The 18563-nt window shown below is 38.0% G+C and overlaps 1 protein-coding gene and 1 long non-coding RNA gene across 2 annotated transcripts; one reads left to right on the top strand and one right to left on the bottom strand.

The window, feature by feature from the left end:
* On the bottom strand, positions 1891-3092 carry LOC109709301. The gene is made up of 3 exons (XR_002216053.1): positions 3037-3092; positions 2861-2961; positions 1891-1950 (listed from the first exon to the last, which is right to left on the bottom strand). It is a non-coding gene; the product is annotated as an uncharacterized LOC109709301 (long non-coding RNA).
* On the top strand, positions 7241-18225 carry LOC109709110. Its single transcript, XM_020231180.1, has 4 exons — positions 7241-7385; positions 7478-10700; positions 11005-11248; positions 14275-18225. Exons 1-4 carry the CDS (start codon positions 7268-7270, stop codon positions 17575-17577), a joined length of 6888 nt encoding a protein of 2295 aa, XP_020086769.1. The 5' UTR covers positions 7241-7267; the 3' UTR covers positions 17578-18225.

The raw sequence follows: 18563 nt of genomic DNA, 5'->3' as shown, positions 1-18563 counted from the left end.
TTTATACTATATAAAACAAGATCAATATCTTTGATTTAAAATTTTAATGTCATATTATTACATTTTGTAAGATTTTTATTTTCAGCCGTTGATTTTGAGCCCCTTCGTTCACTAGGCAAATGATATCGTAAAATCATAAAATTTATTTTCTAGGTACTTCAAATAATCTAGATCAAGTTTAACAGAGCCGATCGACGATTCGAAAGTCGCAACATCGAAAACGAGCTGCAAGCACGGAAGGCTCCGTGCTTTCGATAGCATAGTAGCCTCACTCTATATATATATATATATATATATATATATAAAAGAAAATGTATGTGTTGATGTTTGCGCGTCACTAACGTCCATTCTTTGCAAGTTTATATATATTTTTTCTAAGATAAATGTAGCATGCTATTTTCTTCATTTATTTGAAAAATAAATTCTACGACAAAGGCAAATGAATTCTGCTTGTATTTATGACTTTGAATTTAGTAAATTTGTTTTAGTGTTATACGATTATACGGATTGTGGGCCCAACTTGGAAAAAAAAAAAAGCTCTTGCAGTTTCACCTGCATCATAATTTTTTACTCTCGCAAATAAAACTATCAAATTCACTTATGTATTCTGCTACTTTCTTTATCCAATTTAAATTTAATAATCATTCCATTTTATTTTTTTGGCCTTTATGAGATAAATGGAATTTTTTTTTAATGCAAATAGGTAATTGAGATTGTTGAATATTAATATTAAAAAGAGTAATGCTTCTATACTTTTTTTTTTTTTTATTACCGTTCATTCATGCGTATTCAACGACTCAGATTTAGTTTTTTTTAAATTGTGACCTGCAATAGCAGATCACTTTGGGAGAGGTACCGGTTATCAGGTACCTCAAAAAAGGGCATTTTTGACTTTTAATATATGAGTAATTTAGTTATTTTACCTTTACTATATTTTACCTCAAAATTTGTATTTTTTCTTTGTTTCCTTTTTCTCTCTCTATCTTTCCTTTCATAATTTGACATTTCATATAAGAAAAATTTCAAATGATTTGACAATATGATCTTTTAATTTTTTTTTCCCTTTGTTTATTTGTTTAATATTGCAAATCAATTTAATTTTAAGAAACTATGTATTAAAATTTATTTCCATATCTATTGCTTTCTAAATCTTTTTTTAATAAAATAAGAATGAAATTTAGATTATTTTGTGATTTAATTTGTTAGTTAATTTTTTTCTAGTTCGATCTGAGAATTTTCAAATTTTATCATATTGTAGGATATTAATTTTGTTTAGTTTTGATAGTAATAACTTATTGAAATTTGCGATGGCTAATGGATCAGAAAACAATATTCTGACGGAAAAGGTGTGTGGCATTATTAACTTAAAATTTGAATTATACAGTATAAATTTATTTATTGATAAGTTTAAATTGTACTATATTATTTAGATTTATTGAAGATTTCTCTATACTTTTTAGGTTCTAAACTTTAAATTTATTTTGTTTTCGGCTTATATTTTAAATTACAATACATGATTTTATTATTTTTAAAAATCAATTTTTACTACCAAAATTTGAATTAATTTTGTCTATACAATTCTATTATAAAAATAATGTCACGCCCCGGATGTCTCGTTCCCCGGGCACGCCGACAAATCCGCCGTATACAAGGAATTTCCCCTGTATACGAAGCGTCAAAAGTACCTGTAAATATACAATACTACAAACAGTAGCATAGAGCTGCTCAATATACAAAGCTAAACAACTGAGTTTCATATATATAGTCCAAATCCAAAATACAAAGCTACTCGCACCGGCGAGTTAAACAACTATGTACATAAACTCTAAAATAGCAACTACCTGCAGTAGGGGGGTGCCTCTAGCTCTGTCAGTCGGGTAGGGCTCTACCTCGCGACGCCCTTGCCTCGATCCTGATCCGCGGAAGGCGCAGTAGCCGAAACCTGTGGCTCTGCAAAACATAGGTAACAACTGGGCGTGAGAACTACTGTAAAAACAAGTAGTCCTCAGTGGGTACCGCCCAAAACGACATCGGTCACCCACTAAGTCTACAGAAGGGAGCAAGGATAGAAGGAAAAGCAGGAAGTACACTCTATCGCTATCATCCACTACACTATCATGCTCTACATTAACCGACTGTAGGAAATGTCAAATCTGACCCAATCCAATTGGGACTGTAAACATACCCGTCCCTGGGACTGTGAACACACCCGTCCCTGCCCCGTTGCGACTATCAGGCTCTATCCACACTAGCTGGTCCGTGGAGAGCAAGTCCAACTGGCATGAGCGACACCAACGCAAAAGCACCGCGCCCGCCTCCGGAGTGGCACTCGTGGGAGCTACCCAACCGAGTATGCAGCGTATCTCTGTCGAGCTCAATCAGGCTCCAACTAGCCAAAGTCAAGTAATCGACTCAAACTGGTCTAACAACCAACAAACAACGTGCCCTCGGCACAATCCGACGCCAAAACGGCGAACCGGGCCCACCGTCAGTCCCGACGGCGCCCACTAGTACGAAACAGTCTAAACGACCTCAGAAAAATTCACTCGGCATACCAGCACGAGCGTAAATGTATTCTAAACTACCTGAAGTACTCGTCTACAGTATGCTGCGACAGTACAATTCTATAACGGCTCCTAGAGCTAAATCAGGCAGTTAATACATATGTCGATTCCAATCGCGTTTTCTCCTAAGTTTAAACCCAGTCCAACATGTATATTTAAAAGGTAATAATCAGGTTATATATGCAGCATTTATCCAGGATATCATTATGAAAAACGAACTACAATATGATTTACCGAACAGAAAATCATACATGTCGACTATTACTACACTTAGGAATAAACCGATGTAAACCCACCTTAGTCGCTAATTCTGGCAGCAAAACACCCTCACAGCTGCAGCACCACCTGCTGGTCGATCTACACCCTCCAAATCCGGGAGTCGAGCTAACACCACGCTCTACAAAGCACAAATCACCGTTTCAGTCCCAAAATTCGCAGCAGTCAGGTACAGCACGGATTCGACCAATCTAACCTCAACGAAATCTGGCAAGTAAGGGCTTCGTGGATTCCTCTCGAAGTCCTTAATCCAGCGAATCAAGCCTCGTCGAAATCCGACGCTCCTACGTCGAGTACGAGCCGAAACGCCAACGGTCGACGCTGGAAATCTGCAGGGACAGCAACTAGCTCGAAATTGAAAAAGCTTGGAAATTAGGAAGCAATTCTATGGAACACCCACCTCGACGGCGACTAGCACTGGCGCGACGTCAAGAACGGCGAAGATCCACGCTCGCCCGGCCTCCTCACGATGCAACGGCAGCAACCGTAGGTTCGAACGGCTCTGCGGTGCGACGTCGACGGCGAAATCGGCTCCGCGGCGGCGTCCCTCGCGTGCTTCCTTGGTACGGCCGAACGAAAGAGAAAAGGAGAGAAGAGAGGAGATAAACTCCTCTCTCTCTCTTCCCTGCATGCATAAAAGAGGGGGGGGGAGGTGATGCCACATGGCATTACACAAACTCACACATGTGCACTCACACACACACACACACGTACCCTCACACACACACTTATATATATATACTAAGTGTAGGGATACTAGTATACTACAAATAAATTTGAATTATATCCTTACCCTATATTTCTAATCAATTATCTACATTAAATTTTTTAAATAGTGATAATACTATCTAAATTAGAAAAATTCTTAAATTTTTTTAAATATATTAAATATGTTGAATTTAAATATTTGCCCACATTTAATTTTTTAAATTAGTAAACAAAATTAATGATTAAGATGAATTCCTAATTTTGTTAAACGTATTAAATATGTTAAATTTAAATATTTACCAACATTACAAATGTTTTTAAATAGTCATACAAAATTAATATCTAAAGTAGAACAATTCTAAATTTTTTTTAACTTATTAAATACATTTAAATTATAAATATTTTAACCTACATTCAAAATTTTTTAAATAAATGATACAAAATTAATGTCTAAATTATAGGAGTTTAAAAGTTTCTTAAACATATTAAATATGTTGAATTAAAATATTTACCAACATTAAATTTTTTTTAAATAGTAATATAAAATTCCTCTAATTTTAATTACACTTTTAAATTTTAAATATTTAATATTTAAAATTTAAATTCATTGTATTTAGAAATAAAACTATTTCTAAAATTCCTATAATATAAATTAATGCATAATTTTAGAAACACTAAAACATTTAAAGTAGATGCCTAAATTGCCTAATTAATGCATAACTTTGGCTAATCAATTAATTTCTTAAATTAGTGCAAATTAATGCGTAAATTTAGGAACTCAATTAAAAGTTTCTTTAAATGTTATATTGTTTAATTACCAAACTAACCTTGAATATAATAATCCTTTTACATGCTAAGTATTAAAATTACATTTTTACCCTCTATTAATCAACGGTTAAGATCTTTTTTTTTTTTTTTTAAAAGGTACCGAATCATTTCTCTATTAAAAATACTAATATATGGTAGTTGAAGTTTTTGAAGAAAAACAATTATTTTATATTATTTAACTTCAAATCAAAACAGTATATTCTAAATTCAAATCAAATTCAATTTTCTTATTGTGCAAATAAAGCCATCAAATTCACTACACAAAAAAGTGCCAAACTAGAAGCGAGCCATCATAAATAGTTAAATTTTAAATTTACATAAAGTTTTAATTGTTGGAGTTTTTGTGGAATGATATGATATATGTCCAAACAGTTTAAAATTAAATCTGTGAAATTTTTTATAGTTACCAAATTTTCTATTTCTTTCAAGCCAAAATTACAGAATATAGCTAAACTCCATGAAACTTTTTTATTATGTATCCAAATAGGGCATTACAGTAAAAATAAAGACTTCTTTTAACAAAAAGACCCTTTGTTTTTTATCTCATATATCGTGAACACTCTACGTAAAAAATTAATTAATTAGTACTGTACTTTGCCATAATTGTCTCGAAGGGATCCAACTATTTAGAATTACTGTTGAATTCAATTGTAAAGCTTTGTAAAAATAAGTTTGCAGATTAAGTTAGTTATAAGTTGTACAACAAAGTATATAAGTTGAAAAAAAAAATTCGTGAACTATCAATTTTGAGAGTATTAAAAATATAAAAGATTTTTTATTTAAATTATTATTATTTTTTTAAGTCTCAAATTAATAGATCTCTTCAAAGTGAGCGGTCTACGTATAGTTTTACTCTCTAAATACATTCAAATATAAATTTACTATTATTCTAACTTATATCACAATGTCTCTTGTTCTCCAAATAACACATATTATTTTGAGTCAATTTTATTCACGCCCTTCTAAACTTCAAAAATATCATAGATGTCCCTATAAATTTAATTATATCACAAATACGCCTACAAATACTTATTATCTTTCAAATATATCCTTACTACTGATTTCCGTCTCTTTCAGAATGCTACAGTGTTTAAATTGTCATGAATGTGGTTGCCCATTTTGCCCTTAACTTCAAAATTCTTTAAAAAAGTATTTTAGAATGATAACATTTATTTTAAAATATTAAAATACATAGTAAAATATATTATTTTATTACTATGTGGTTTGTAAAATAAGATAGTTTATTGTAATTTGTAGAACATATATTTTGCTATTTAATTTAATAGCCTATTTATATAAAAAATTAAGATAGAAAACCTAGAGCAATAAGTGGAACTTCTTTTGTTGTATGAAATTAAAACTTATGCAATTTTTTCTTTTGAAATAAAGTGAAAATTAAGATTCTAGATGTCAAAGCACAGAAATTTGTGCTAATTCAAATAACTTAGTTCATATCATATATATATATATATATATATAGAGAGAGAGAGAGAGAGAGAGAGAGAGAGAGAGAGTGCTAGGCTGCTGTGCTCTCAGGAGCACGGAGGCCTCCGTGCTCCTGAGCCGTTTTCGATGATGGAGTCTGCGAATCGACGATCGGCTCCGTTAAACTTGATCTAGCATATTTGAAGTTTCTAGAAAATAATTTTTGCGATTTTTCAATATCATTTACCTAGCAATCGAAATGATTCAAAATCAATAATTTTTAACGGCTGAAAATAAAAATCCTATAAAAAGTGGTGATATAGCACCAAAATTTTGGATCAGAAATATTGATCTTGTTGTAAATAGTATAAAAAATTTTGTATCAAAATTTCATCTGATTTGAATACTTCTACACCGTTAAATTTGAAAATGACAGATATCAACCATTAAAAATTATGAATTTTGAATCCTTTTGATCACTAGATAAATGAAATCAAAAAATCGCAAAAATTATTTTCGAGAAACTTCAAATGCGCTAGATCAAGTCTTTCGGAACCGATCGTCAATTCGAAAATTTCATCATCGAAAACGGCTCAGGAGCACGGAGGCCTCCGTGCTCCTAAGAGCACAGCAGTCCTGCTCTCTCTCTCTCTCTCTCTCTCTCTCTCTCTCTCTCTCTCTCTCTCTCTCTATATATATATATATATATAGGCCGTGGCTACTATACTATTATGAGTATTGGAGCCCTCATACTCATAAGTTGTTTTCAATGATAGAGCTTCCGAATCGACGATCCACTTCATTAAATATGATCTAGAGTATTTGAAACTTCTAAAAAATAAATTTCGTAAATTTTCGAAATCATAATAAAGTCCATCAAGTGGGCATAAAATGAATGATCAAAATCGAATGACGTCCTAAAAAAGGATGATCGGATCCTTCAATTAAAGATCAGAGTTATTGATCTTTATCTATGTAGTGAATAAAATTTTCTATCAAAAATTCAACAAATTCTAATTTTTTTACACCGTTAAACTAGCAAGTATCTGATACCGGCCGTTAATTAAAATTGTCAAATTTGTGACCTCTTGATCGTAAGGTAAATGATGTCGAAAAATTATAAAATTTGATTTTTAGAAGTTTTAAATACTGTAAATAATGTTTAACGGTGTGGATCGTCGATTCGGAAGCTTTATCATCGAAAATAACTTACAAATACAAGGGCGATCATACTCATAATAGTATAGTAGCCGGACTCTATATACCTATATATATATATATATATATATATATATATAGGGTCCGGCTACTATACTATTATGAGTACGATGGCCCTCGTACTCATAAAAAAATATGACGGTCTTAGAGAAAGTCCTAATCAAAATATTGCAGAAAGAGTAGGCAGGTTGATTTGGTCAACCTGAGAATGACCTTAATTTGGCCTCCCTTTTATTTTTCTTGCGAGAATGCTGATGTTTCGCCCTCCATTTTTCTTCTTGTATGACTTTTTTTTCTACTCTCAGGCCAATCACCCGCCGACATGGAAGGATCCTCAAGTCAAGTCTTTTGCACAGCGTAAAACTGGTCTCCTCTCCTTTCGTTTAGCCTTATTCATCTTAATTTCATTCAATTCTTGATCGATCGATCGATTGATTACATCAAAAAGAAAATGGCAGACGTAGTGGCTTCCGGCGTCCTGAACTCATTGCTGGACAGACTGAGGGACCGAATCACAAGCGAGTTTGGTCAGCTGATGGACGTCGGCACCGAGCTGAAGAAGCTGGCGGGCACCCTCTCCGCCATCCGCGACGTGCTCGAGGATGCGGAGGCGCGGCAAGTGCAGGAGAAAGCTCTCAAAGGGTGGCTGCGACGCCTCAAAGACGTGGCCTATGATATCGACGATCTGCTAGACGAGGGCTTGGCCAAGAACCGGAAGAGGAGTTTAGCTGATCCGGAAAGCAGTACTGCTAGCTGGATGATGGGAACGGTGAGTAACCTGTTATCTTTGCCTGACTCATTTATTTCTCAGTTTAAGATTGGTAGGGAGATTAGAGAGATTAGGGAGAGACTAGATGAGCTCGCAGAGGAGAGATCTAAGTTTCATTTGCAAGAGAGATCTGTAGTAACATGCTGTAGGCAAGAGAATATTGCAAGAGAAGAAACTAGTTCCTTCGTAATCGAATCGGAAGTTTATGGTCGGGAAGAAGATAAGAAAAAGATCATCGAATTTCTCCTGGACAGGTCTGGAGGTGATCTCGGGATTATAGCAATTGTTGGGATGGGAGGGCTCGGTAAGACGACACTCGCGCAATTAGTCTATAATGATCGACAAATAAGCGATCACTTTGAGAAAAGAATATGGGTGTGTGTTTCTGATGATTTTGACCATAAAAGGCTTGTCAGATCAATAATCGAGCATACAACAGAAAATGCTTGCGATCTCACAAGCATGGCGTCGATGCAGTCTAAACTAAAACAGGAGCTTGAGAAAAAGAGATTTTTGCTCGTGCTGGATGATGTATGGAATGAAAATTATGAGAAGTGGGACAAATTTAGGACTTTGCTAACTATTGGTGCGACCGAAAGTAAAATAATAGTGACCACCCGTAGTAGTAGAGTAGCCTCAGTAATGGCCACGGTGGAGCCACACTTTTTGAAGACTTTATCTGAGGATGATTGTTGGTTGTTGTTTGAGAGAAGAGCATTTGGGATAGGTGCTTGTGAGAAGACCGCAAACTTGGTTACCATTGGAAAGGAGATTGTGAAAAAATGTGGCGGTGTCCCGTTGGCAGCGAAGGTTTTAGGTAGCTTGATGCGCTCTAAGAGAAGGGAAAAAGAGTGGCTGGCTGTTCGGGATAATGATAGTTGGAAGTTAGAAGAGAATGGGATTTTACCAGCTCTAAGGTTGAGTTATAATCATTTGCCATCGCACTTGAAGCAATGCTTTGCATATTGCTCCATATTTCCAAAGGATACTATTATAATAATTAAGGACCTGATCCAACTTTGGATTGCTGAAGGATTTGTTCGGTCACTCACCGAGAGTGTGGAATTGGAAGACGTGGGTTACCAATATATCCAAGAGCTATTATCGAGATCACTTTTCGAGGAACCTAGGCATGTGATAGGTGCTGTCGTGATTCATGATCTTGTTCATGATCTCGCTCAATTTGTTTCAGGTGAAGAATGTTCAAGCATTGCCAAAGCTGTCAATAGAAGAGACATATATCCTTCGACACGTTATTCGTCTTTTATCTACACAATAGAGATAATACCATCGGTTCTAGAGATCCTCAATGAAGTCAAAAAGTTGAGAACCTTTTACTTCCTCAAATCACATCCTTTTGTGCAGATAGGAAAGGAAGATATGATGCTGAAGATTCTTCAAACTGTTTTCTCTAGTATGAAGCTTCTAAGAGCACTTTATCTTAAATACTACCCAATCAAAGAATTGCCAAATTCAATTGGTAATCTCAGACACCTAAGGTATCTCAATTTGTCATACACAAACCTTGAAGCACTGCCACAATCAATTGGTTTTCTGCAAAATCTGCATGTTTTGGACATGCAAGGATGTCGATTTTTAAAAGAATTACCAGACTCCATTGGTAATCTCTCCAACATACTAACACTGAATCTTGAATGTTGTACAAGCTTTGTCTCCCTACCAAATTCCATTGGCCATTTAAAGAGTTTGCAAACCTTAAACTTGGCACATACGAGAATAAAAAAGTTGCCCGAAAGCTTATGTTGCCTCTCAAATCTTCGATCAATTAATATAAGACACTGTTTCTTTCTACACGAGCTCCCGGAGAACAAAAAGAATACAAAAAGCCTTACATGTCTTCACCCAGGTCATTGCCATAAATTAACGCGCATGCCCGCTGGACTTACACAGCCAAGCTACTTTCGAGAACTACTGCTCTTTGATCTTTGCGAGAAGAGCGAGTGCGGCCTCAAGGAGCTCAACAGACTTAATCTTGAAGGCATCCTATTGATTACTAGCCTAGAAAATGTGAAGAATGTCCAGCAGGCTAGAGAGGCTAACTTAATTGAAATGGATGGTCTTCACTCACTAGGGTTGGCATGGGACCTGGATACTTATAAGAAACAGATGGAAGCCTATGTGCGCACTGACGTAGAAGGAAGAAGCAGGCAAGGTCTGATCAGTGCACTTGCGGTAGCCGAAGAAGTCCTCGATGGCCTCCAACCGCATGAAAATTTGACCCTATTGGCGATATATCGCTACCCGGGCAAAACTTTTCCGAAATGGTTGGAGTCAAGTCTTCCAAATCTTCTTGAGCTTTACTTATCTTTTTGTTTCAGATGTGAGACCCTCCCAAAAATAAGTCAGTTGCATAACCTTGAGATCCTTTCTCTCGAGAAGCTTCCCGCCATCAAGTCTCTTCCATCGCTGGGGCAGTTGCCTGCTCTTAAAGTCTTACATCTCGTTGCTCTCCTAGCAGTCAAGAGCCTGGGCTCAGAGTTCTACGGTGCAGGCGATGGTGCTTTCCCAGTATTGGAGAACTTGAGTCTAGAACACATGCCTGAGTTGGAGGAGTGGTGTGAAGCATCAGCTGGGCGGCGATCTTTCCCTCGTCTGTCGGAGTTGAGGCTACTAGATTGTCGAAAATTGAAAGAACTACCCTCGTCTTTTCCATCCGTAGAGCGACTGTATTTGTGTGCTAATAGTAAGCTGCTGCTATCTTCTCTCCCTCATGGCGCATTTCCAAATCTCAAGATTGTGCACTTGGCAAATTCCTATGATCTTGCTCGACCATTTGTTCCACGAATTCTCGCGAAGCACTTAACATCCGTAAAATGTCGAGACTTCTATTGGTGGAATCCTATGCATGATGATGATCTAGACTTCATCAGATGCATTGCGGAACTCCTATAGCCTTTTGTTTTGGAATATTGCGCGATGGACTCCCAACCAACTTTTTTCCGTCAAATCCCTCTACCGATTTCTATCAAACACAAGTGTGAGAGACCCAACGAGCCACCTAATCTGGAGAATGCGCACCCCTGTTAAAATCAAAGTGTTCACATGGCTTCTACTGCGTAAGAGACTTCTAACCGCTGATCGCCTATATAAACGTGGCTTGACGGTAGACCAACAGTGCGTTTTCTGCGCCCTAAACACGGAAACCTGTGAACACCTTTTCAGTCACTGCGTTTTCGTAAAATACCTTCTCCTCAGTGCGGAAGGAGCGAGCTTCGCAGAGCCCACGGAGAATGTCACCGGTCTTTGGAAGTGGGCAAACAATCTTGGTGAGGATGGGAAGAGCACTAAACGCACAACCCTTTTGGCTGCTACGTGGTGGGTGGCCTGGACCGACCAGAATAATCTTATATTCAACGACATATCACCCGACCCTTCCCGCTCACTGGAACGGGTCAATCGTCTGATCACTGCGTGGAACGAGCTTTCTGGCTTCCACCATGTAAGCCTAGTTCATTTCCCCTAATGAATGAAGCAGATAGCTCGCTATCTTTTTCTCAAAAAAAAAAAAAGATAAAAAAGGTATGGCAATCAGTACAATGCCCATTATATATATATTCTTTGCAAGTTTGTTTTTTTTTTTTTTTCTGAGATCAAAATAGCATACTATTCTCTTTATTTATTCAAAAAGTAAATTCTGCTACCAATGTTGAGGCAAATGAACTCTGCTTGTATTTTATGACTTTGAATTTAGTAAATTTGTTTGTGTTCTACAATTATATGGATTGTGGGGCCAACTTGGAAAAAAAAAAAAAAAAAAAAAAAACTCTTGCAGTTTCGCCTGCATTGTATTTTTTTTTTCTCCCACAAATAAAACTATCAAATTCACTTATGTATTCTATTACTTTCTTTATCCAATTGAAATTTAAATATAATAAGCATTCCAATAATTTTGGCCTTTTTGAGATATATGAGTTTTTTTATGCAAATAGATAATTGATATTGTTGAATAATATTAATATTAAAAGTACTGTTACATGGTAGTTTAAGTTTTTGAATAAAAACCATTAATTATTTTATGTTAACTTGATACCAAAACAGTAAATTCTAAATTCAGTTCAAATTCAATTTTCTTATTGTGCAAATAAAGCCATCGAATTCACTATACAAAGAAAGTGTCAAAACTCGAGCCATCAAATATAGTTAAATTTTAAATTTTAAATAAAATCTTAATTTTTGGAGTTGCTACCAAATTATATGATGTGAATCCAAATAATTTAAAACTGTAGCTGTGGAAACTTTTATAATTACAGAATTTTTTTGTTTTGTTCAAACCAAAATTACAGAATATAAACTTCATAAAATTGTTTTATTATGTACCCAAACAGGACATTGCAGTAAAATAAAGACTTCTTTTAACAAAAACCCCCTTGAATTTGATCTCATATCTCGCGAACCCTCTACATAAGAAATTAATTAATTAGTCCTACACTTTGCCATAATTGTCTTGAGCGGATTCAACTATTTAGAATTACTGTTGAATTCAATAGTAAATTAAGCTTTACAAAAATAAATTTGCAGATTAAGTTAGTTATAAGTTATGCAACAAAGTATATGAATTGAAAAAAAAAATAAAATTGATAGACATAGTATTAAAAATACAGAGGATCTTTTTTATTTAAATTATTTATCTACTTTTTTAAGTCTCAAATTAACAGATCTCTTCTATCTAAGCAGTAGGGCTGTTAATGAGCTGAACACGAGCGAATTGCGCCGGCTCGTATTTGTACATTTATTAAATAAGCCGAATACGAATTGTCTCGTTAAAATATCAAGCTAAAAAAATTAGTTCGTGCTCGGCTTGTTTATTAGCGACCGAATACGAGACAGCTTTCGAATAATAAGTTAAATTATCAGTCCTACTATTAGCAGAAAGGTTGAAAGAAAATTTAAAAAGCTAAAAATTTTAATGTAAAAAATTAAAATATATAAAATATACTCTTCTTTATATTCGAGTTGTCCCAATATCCACATAGTAAGAATAGAGGGTGTAAAACGGGCTCGGCGGCCTATAGGCCCTGGCCTGGCAAGGCCTCGGGCCGGGCTAGAGCTTGTAACGGTTGCTGTAGCATCCGTGCCGGCCCGGCCCGAATGGAGCTTGAGGGCCGTGTTGGGCCTCTCCTCTTGGACCCAACAATCTGGCCCAGTACGGTCCGAAACGGGCCTGGGCCATACCGGACCAAGGAGAGGCCCGTGGCTCGACACGGCAAGACCTGCTTAGGCCGGGCCCGCACGACTTGAACCCCAATGATTTTCTGGGCCCATCTCTCCAGGAGATCTCCTCTGGCAAACCTTGGAAGGAGGTTTTTGGTCCAATGGACCAAACAAAAACTCTCTCAATTTATTTTTTTTTCAAAAACATAAAAAATTATATATATTTTTTAAAAAATTACAAATATTTATTATATTATAATTACTTTTATAAATTTTAAACTTTTAAATAAAAAAATTATTTATTTATATTTTAAATTTAATATATTTTTAAAAAAAATAAAAAAATTTTAGAGGCCTGCCCGTAGCACGGCCCAGCCCGGCCGGGCACGGCCTAGGCCTTCTAGACCGAAGGGTCGTGCTGGGCCAAAGAGTTGGTAGTTCCAGCCCGGCACGGTCCGGCCCAGATTTGTAACCGGGCCAGGCTGGGCCGGCCCCTAGCCCGAATCGACACAAAAAAATGTGGGCCGTGCCACATTACACCCCTAAGTAAGTACCAAATAGCTGGGGTTGGCTTGGTTTAGATATGAAATTGTCTAAAAATGTTGTAACCGCAACAAATTCCGACCTGCATTGTGGCAGGTGATTAACAGAAGTTGCAGGACGCACGGGAGAGCTTTCGCCTCTTCTCCTGCAAGAAATGAGCTGAAAGTTGCAAATTAAAGGAGTCAGTTATATACAGGCGGAAGTTGCGTGAAATCTGAACGAATGGGGAGGACGGCGGGGGATCGGCAGGCCCGCGCGGGATTTGGCCGAAGGCAGTCCCGCTCCTTGTTTCGCCTTTTTCTCTTTTCCTTCTTCATTTTCTACTATTCTTTATTATTAGTTATCCTCTTTGCCTTTTGCCTCTACACGCGCAATGAGAGGTGAGCCCTCCTCGCAACGAGAAATTCTATAGTATCACACTTGTACCATGTCATCAATAACAAGTCAATCATATTTTTTTTTTTCAAATAAAAGTATAATAAAAATATTTTTTTATAATTATGATGGGACATAATTTTTTTTAAAATTTTTTTGATTAATTTGTTACGTCACGTCATCAATATATCATTGTATTTTATAATTTTTCCCTCGCAACCGACATCGTCCCCACAAGGTCACTTCCACATCCCATCATCCCTACTCAAAGAATCTCTACTGGGAAACTTAACTACATTTGTTCTCTTCTGCTTTACTCTCTTTTTCAAAAGCACTCGCTTCCCAGAAACTTTTCTCTCTCTCTCTCTCTCTCTCTCTCTCTCTCTTGGTGACTAGCATTTAATTAGATTCCATTGCAGCAAAGCATCAGAGGAAGCACTCAGAGAAGAGAAATTGCTAGCAGCAATGGCGGACATAGTGAGCTCCAGCCTCCTGAGGCTGGTGTTTAACAAGCTGGGAGCGCAGATCACAAAGGAGTTCGGGCTAGTGATGGGCGTCGAGAAAGAGCTGACCAAGCTGGAGACAACCCTCGCCGCGATCCGCCACGTGCTCGCGGACGCGGAGGCTTGGCAGTCGCAGGAGCGAGCGCTCGCCGGGTCGCTGAGGAGGCTCAAGGACGCCGCATTCGACGCCGACGACGTGCTCGACGAGGTCGCCGCCGAAGCTCTCAGAAGGACATCCCGCGGCACGAAGGCAGTGCTCGGTAAGCTGTCTTCCCTCCCCAGCTCTATCATGTTTCAGTCTAGAATAGCCAGGAAGGTTAAAAAAATTGGGGAGAGGTTAGACGAGATCGCGGACGAGAGATCGAAGTTTCATTTGCGCGAGGGACTGGTACATGATTGTAAGATAGAGAATTCGGCGAGAGCGGAAACCGGGTCTTTCGTAGTCGAATCGGAGGTTTACGGTAGAGAGGAGGATAAAGAAATGATAGTTGAGTTTCTGCTGGACATGTCTAGTGAGGTTGATCCTGGGGTTATTGGGATTGTCGGGTTGGGAGGGCTCGGTAAGACGACCCTCGCGCAGTTAGTGTATAATGATCGAAGGGTGCACGGCCATTTCGAGGAGATGATATGGGTTTGTGTCTCTGATGATTTTGACTCTAGACGGCTTATTAGATCGATCGTGGAATCTGTGACCGGAGCGAAGTTTGATCTCACGAGCATGGAGCCGATGCAACGTTCGCTTATGGAAAGGCTGGAGGGAAGGAGATTCTTGCTCGTGCTCGATGATGTTTGGAATGAGAATTCCGAGAAGTGGGATAGATTGAGGACTTTGCTGACCGCCGGTGGCAGGGGAAGTAAGGTCGTAGTGACCACTCAGAACGTAAGAGTTGCCTCTTTGATGGGCACGGTTGAGCCTCACATTTTGCGCGGTCTATCAGAGGATGATTGCTGGTTGTTGTTTGAGCGGAGAGCATTCGGGTTGGGTGCCGGTGCGAAGACAGGAAACTTGGTAACCATCGGAAAATGGATTGTGAAGAAAGCCGGCGGTGTTCCCTTGGCAGCAAAGGCTTTGGGTAGTTTGATGCGATTCAAGAGGAGGGAAAGTGAGTGGTTGGCAATTAGGGACAATGATATCTGGAACTTACCTGATGAAGAGAATGAAATTTTGCCGGCCCTAAGGTTGAGTTATAATCATTTGCCGCCACGTTTGAAACAATGTTTTGCATATTGCTCCATATTTGCAAAGGATAATTCTATAGATATCGACAAATTAATCCAACTTTGGATTGCAGAAGGCTTCGTTCAGTCATTAGATAGGCGAGCAGAATTGACTGATATTGGTTTGCGCTATGTGGATGAGTTATTATCAAGATCTCTCTTTGAGAGTTATAGGAGAGGCTCAGATGGTGAAGTATTAAGTATCAAAATGCATGACCTAGTTCACGATCTTGCACAGTCCGTTGCCGGGGAAGAGTGCTCGATTGTTGACCCTAGTGGTACCAAAAGAGACATTGCTTCAACCACACGTTATTCATCATTTCTCTGCAAAAACGAGCCAATATCGTCGATTCTAGAAGTTTTGAATAAGGCAAACAAGTTGCGAACCTTATATTTAGTTGCACCACATAGCAGGTTAATGCGCCTAAACAAAAATGAGGACGACTACAATAAGATTCTCGAGGTTCTTCAAATTATATTCTCTAACATGAAGCTTCTAAGATCACTTCATCTTGCCCACTACCCCATGAAAAAACTTCCAGTTTCGGTTAAAAATCTTCGGCATCTAAGGTACCTTAATCTGTCATTGACAAGCCTTAAAAACCTTCCACCATCAATTGGCCTCCTTCAGAATCTGCAGATCTTGAACCTAGCAAGTTGTCGAAGTCTACAAGCATTGCCAGAAACCGTTGGTGACCTCTTCAATCTCTATAAATTGGACCTTAGTGGCTGTTCGCGCCTTCTTTCTTTACCATCCTCAATCGGCCGTCTTAGAAGTTTGCAAAACTTAGACCTCTCCATTTCTGGCATCCAAAAGTTGCCCGAATCCGTTAGCTGCCTCTCAGATCTTCGATCATTGGGACTTAGACACTGTTGCTTTGTACGCAAACTTCCGGAAAACATGAAAAACATGGCAAGCCTTGTACATCTAGACATATATGCTTGCTATGAACTGACATGTATGCCTTCAGGGATAGGACAATTGAGTTGCCTTCGAACACTACCGATCTTTGTGGCTGGTGGAAGGAACAAGTGCAGCCTTGGAGAGCTCAACCGACTCAATCTTAAAGGCCGATTAGATATAAGAAAGCTGGAAAATGTGAAAAATGCAGAAGAGGCGAAGGAGGCTAACTTGATCGGAAAGCAGAATCTTCAATCACTGCATTTGTCATGGGATCTGAATGCTTACAAAAAGATAATAGATGAATGTGCAAGTAACAACAATGATGAAGAAAGCATGCACAAAATCATGGAAGCATTTCTGGCACAAGAGTGGGATACCGACAGTGAGTTGGCCGAGAAAATTCTTGAGGGCCTCCAACCACACCAAAATTTGACCGTATTGGAGATTGAAGGCTTCTTGGGAAATACGTTTCCAAGATGGCTGTTGGAGTCGACACTTCCTAATCTTGTAGAGCTTAAATTGGGAACCTTTGTTAGATCTGAGACTCTTCCTGAACTCATCCAGCTGCATCACCTTAAGATCCTTGATTTAGACAATCTTCTTGCTATCAAGCGTCTTCCGCCCCTTGGGCAGTGTCCTTCTCTTAAGGTCCTGAGTCTATCTTGTCTTCCTGAGGTTGAGTGCTTGGGCTCAGAGTTTTATGGCGGGAAAGGTGCGTTCTTGGCTTTGGAGAAATTGACACTATCATGCATGTCTAAGCTGGAGGAGTGGTTTGGATTTGCGGGGCAAGAATTCTTTCCTCTTCTCTCGGACCTGAGGATAGAATCATGCCCAAAACTGAGAGCATTGCCGTCAGATTTCCCATCAGTTAAAGAGCTTTCAATGTGTTGCGATGACCAGCTGCTTCTTTCTGCCTTCGAGAGCGGAGCATTTCCGAACCTTGATGGTCTAGATATAGGAAACTGCACTAGTCTCTCCAAATCATCTCTACCTCAGGTGCTTATCGAGCATCTCAGATCTAATCCTGGAATATCACTTAGAATGTCAGCTTCACGTCTTCAACGGGTTGTATAGATCATCTGAAGAGCTAGCTCGAGTATCTCACAATGATGCACTAATGTGGTTCAAATTTTTGTAACTGGGGGTTCAATTTGGGGGATCAATTATTGCTGCGGGCCTACTCAGCCCCAACAATTATAATTTATACTTGTTTTACATGTAATTCTTATTACATTCAATGAAATGTATAGGAAATACCCTATACATTCCTTTCAAAAAACAATGACGACGAGGAAATCCAGTTTGTCGGCAATTTCATTTCTGAGTTTGTGAACAATATGCATGACTATGCTGAACTTGACGGGAAATCCAGCATCATTTTGTCTAGTAAGTTTGCAATAACAAAGCAGCAAAAAGACAGAAGAAGAGCTGATGCTTTTTGCAGATCTTAATCTCTCTTTCTGTTAGATGTTATTCGAAATTGATAATCGACTTCGGTTCAAATTTTGACTCGTCGACAGTTTCGCGGTGTGACCAAATTGGAAAGTAAAATTGTGAAGGAAAAAATAAATGTTTGTGGTGGATAGCAGAGGGCTCGGGCCAACATGCCCCGTTAAGAGTTTTCTTTTCGTTTTTGCCCTAGAGGCGACCGATTGAAGTTGGTTGTACTCTCCGAACATTGTATTCCCCTTTTTTGTTCGATAGTGAAGTTCTCTCCTCACTCATCCGTGGTTTTTTTCTATAAAGGATTTTTCATGTAAATCTGTGTGTTCTTTTTTATTTTTGCTTGTGGTTTGACTATTTTGTGTTCGTTATTTTCGTTTTCGTTTGTGCGTTTATCGTAACACTTTTTTTTCAGAATTCTTTTCGTGACTATTTTTTATTTTCTTTCACTTTAGGGCTGTTGAAGTACTAGAATAGACCTAGCTTGCTATCTTCAATACTTCAATGCAATTTAAGGATTGTCGCACACGGGTGTTTTTATTTAATGTTAGATCAAAAAAGCTCGTCTCGAGTTTAATCCCCTAGGATTGTGAGTTGTCTGTTTGACAGAGAAGGTA

The sequence above is a fragment of the Ananas comosus genome, linkage group 4 (assembly GCF_001540865.1).
Source record: "Ananas comosus cultivar F153 linkage group 4, ASM154086v1, whole genome shotgun sequence".
Classification (NCBI taxonomy): Eukaryota; Viridiplantae; Streptophyta; class Magnoliopsida; order Poales; family Bromeliaceae; genus Ananas; species Ananas comosus.
The sequence above is the reverse complement of the archived record's forward strand: the minus strand, read 5'-3'. Positions and strand labels throughout refer to the sequence as shown.

Excerpts from the sequence above, each read along its gene's own strand:
- LOC109709110 (XM_020231180.1), top strand. The coding sequence starts at position 7,268 with ATGCTGATGTTTCGCCCTCCATTTTTCTTCTTGTATGACTTTTTTTTC. Across the intron at positions 10,701-11,004 it reads TGCATTGCGGAACTCCTATA|TGCGGAAGGAGCGAGCTTCG; the intron begins GCCTTTTGTTTT and ends CCTTCTCCTCAG. Across the intron at positions 11,249-14,274 it reads AGCTTTCTGGCTTCCACCAT|CATTTAATTAGATTCCATTG; the intron begins GTAAGCCTAGTT and ends CTTGGTGACTAG.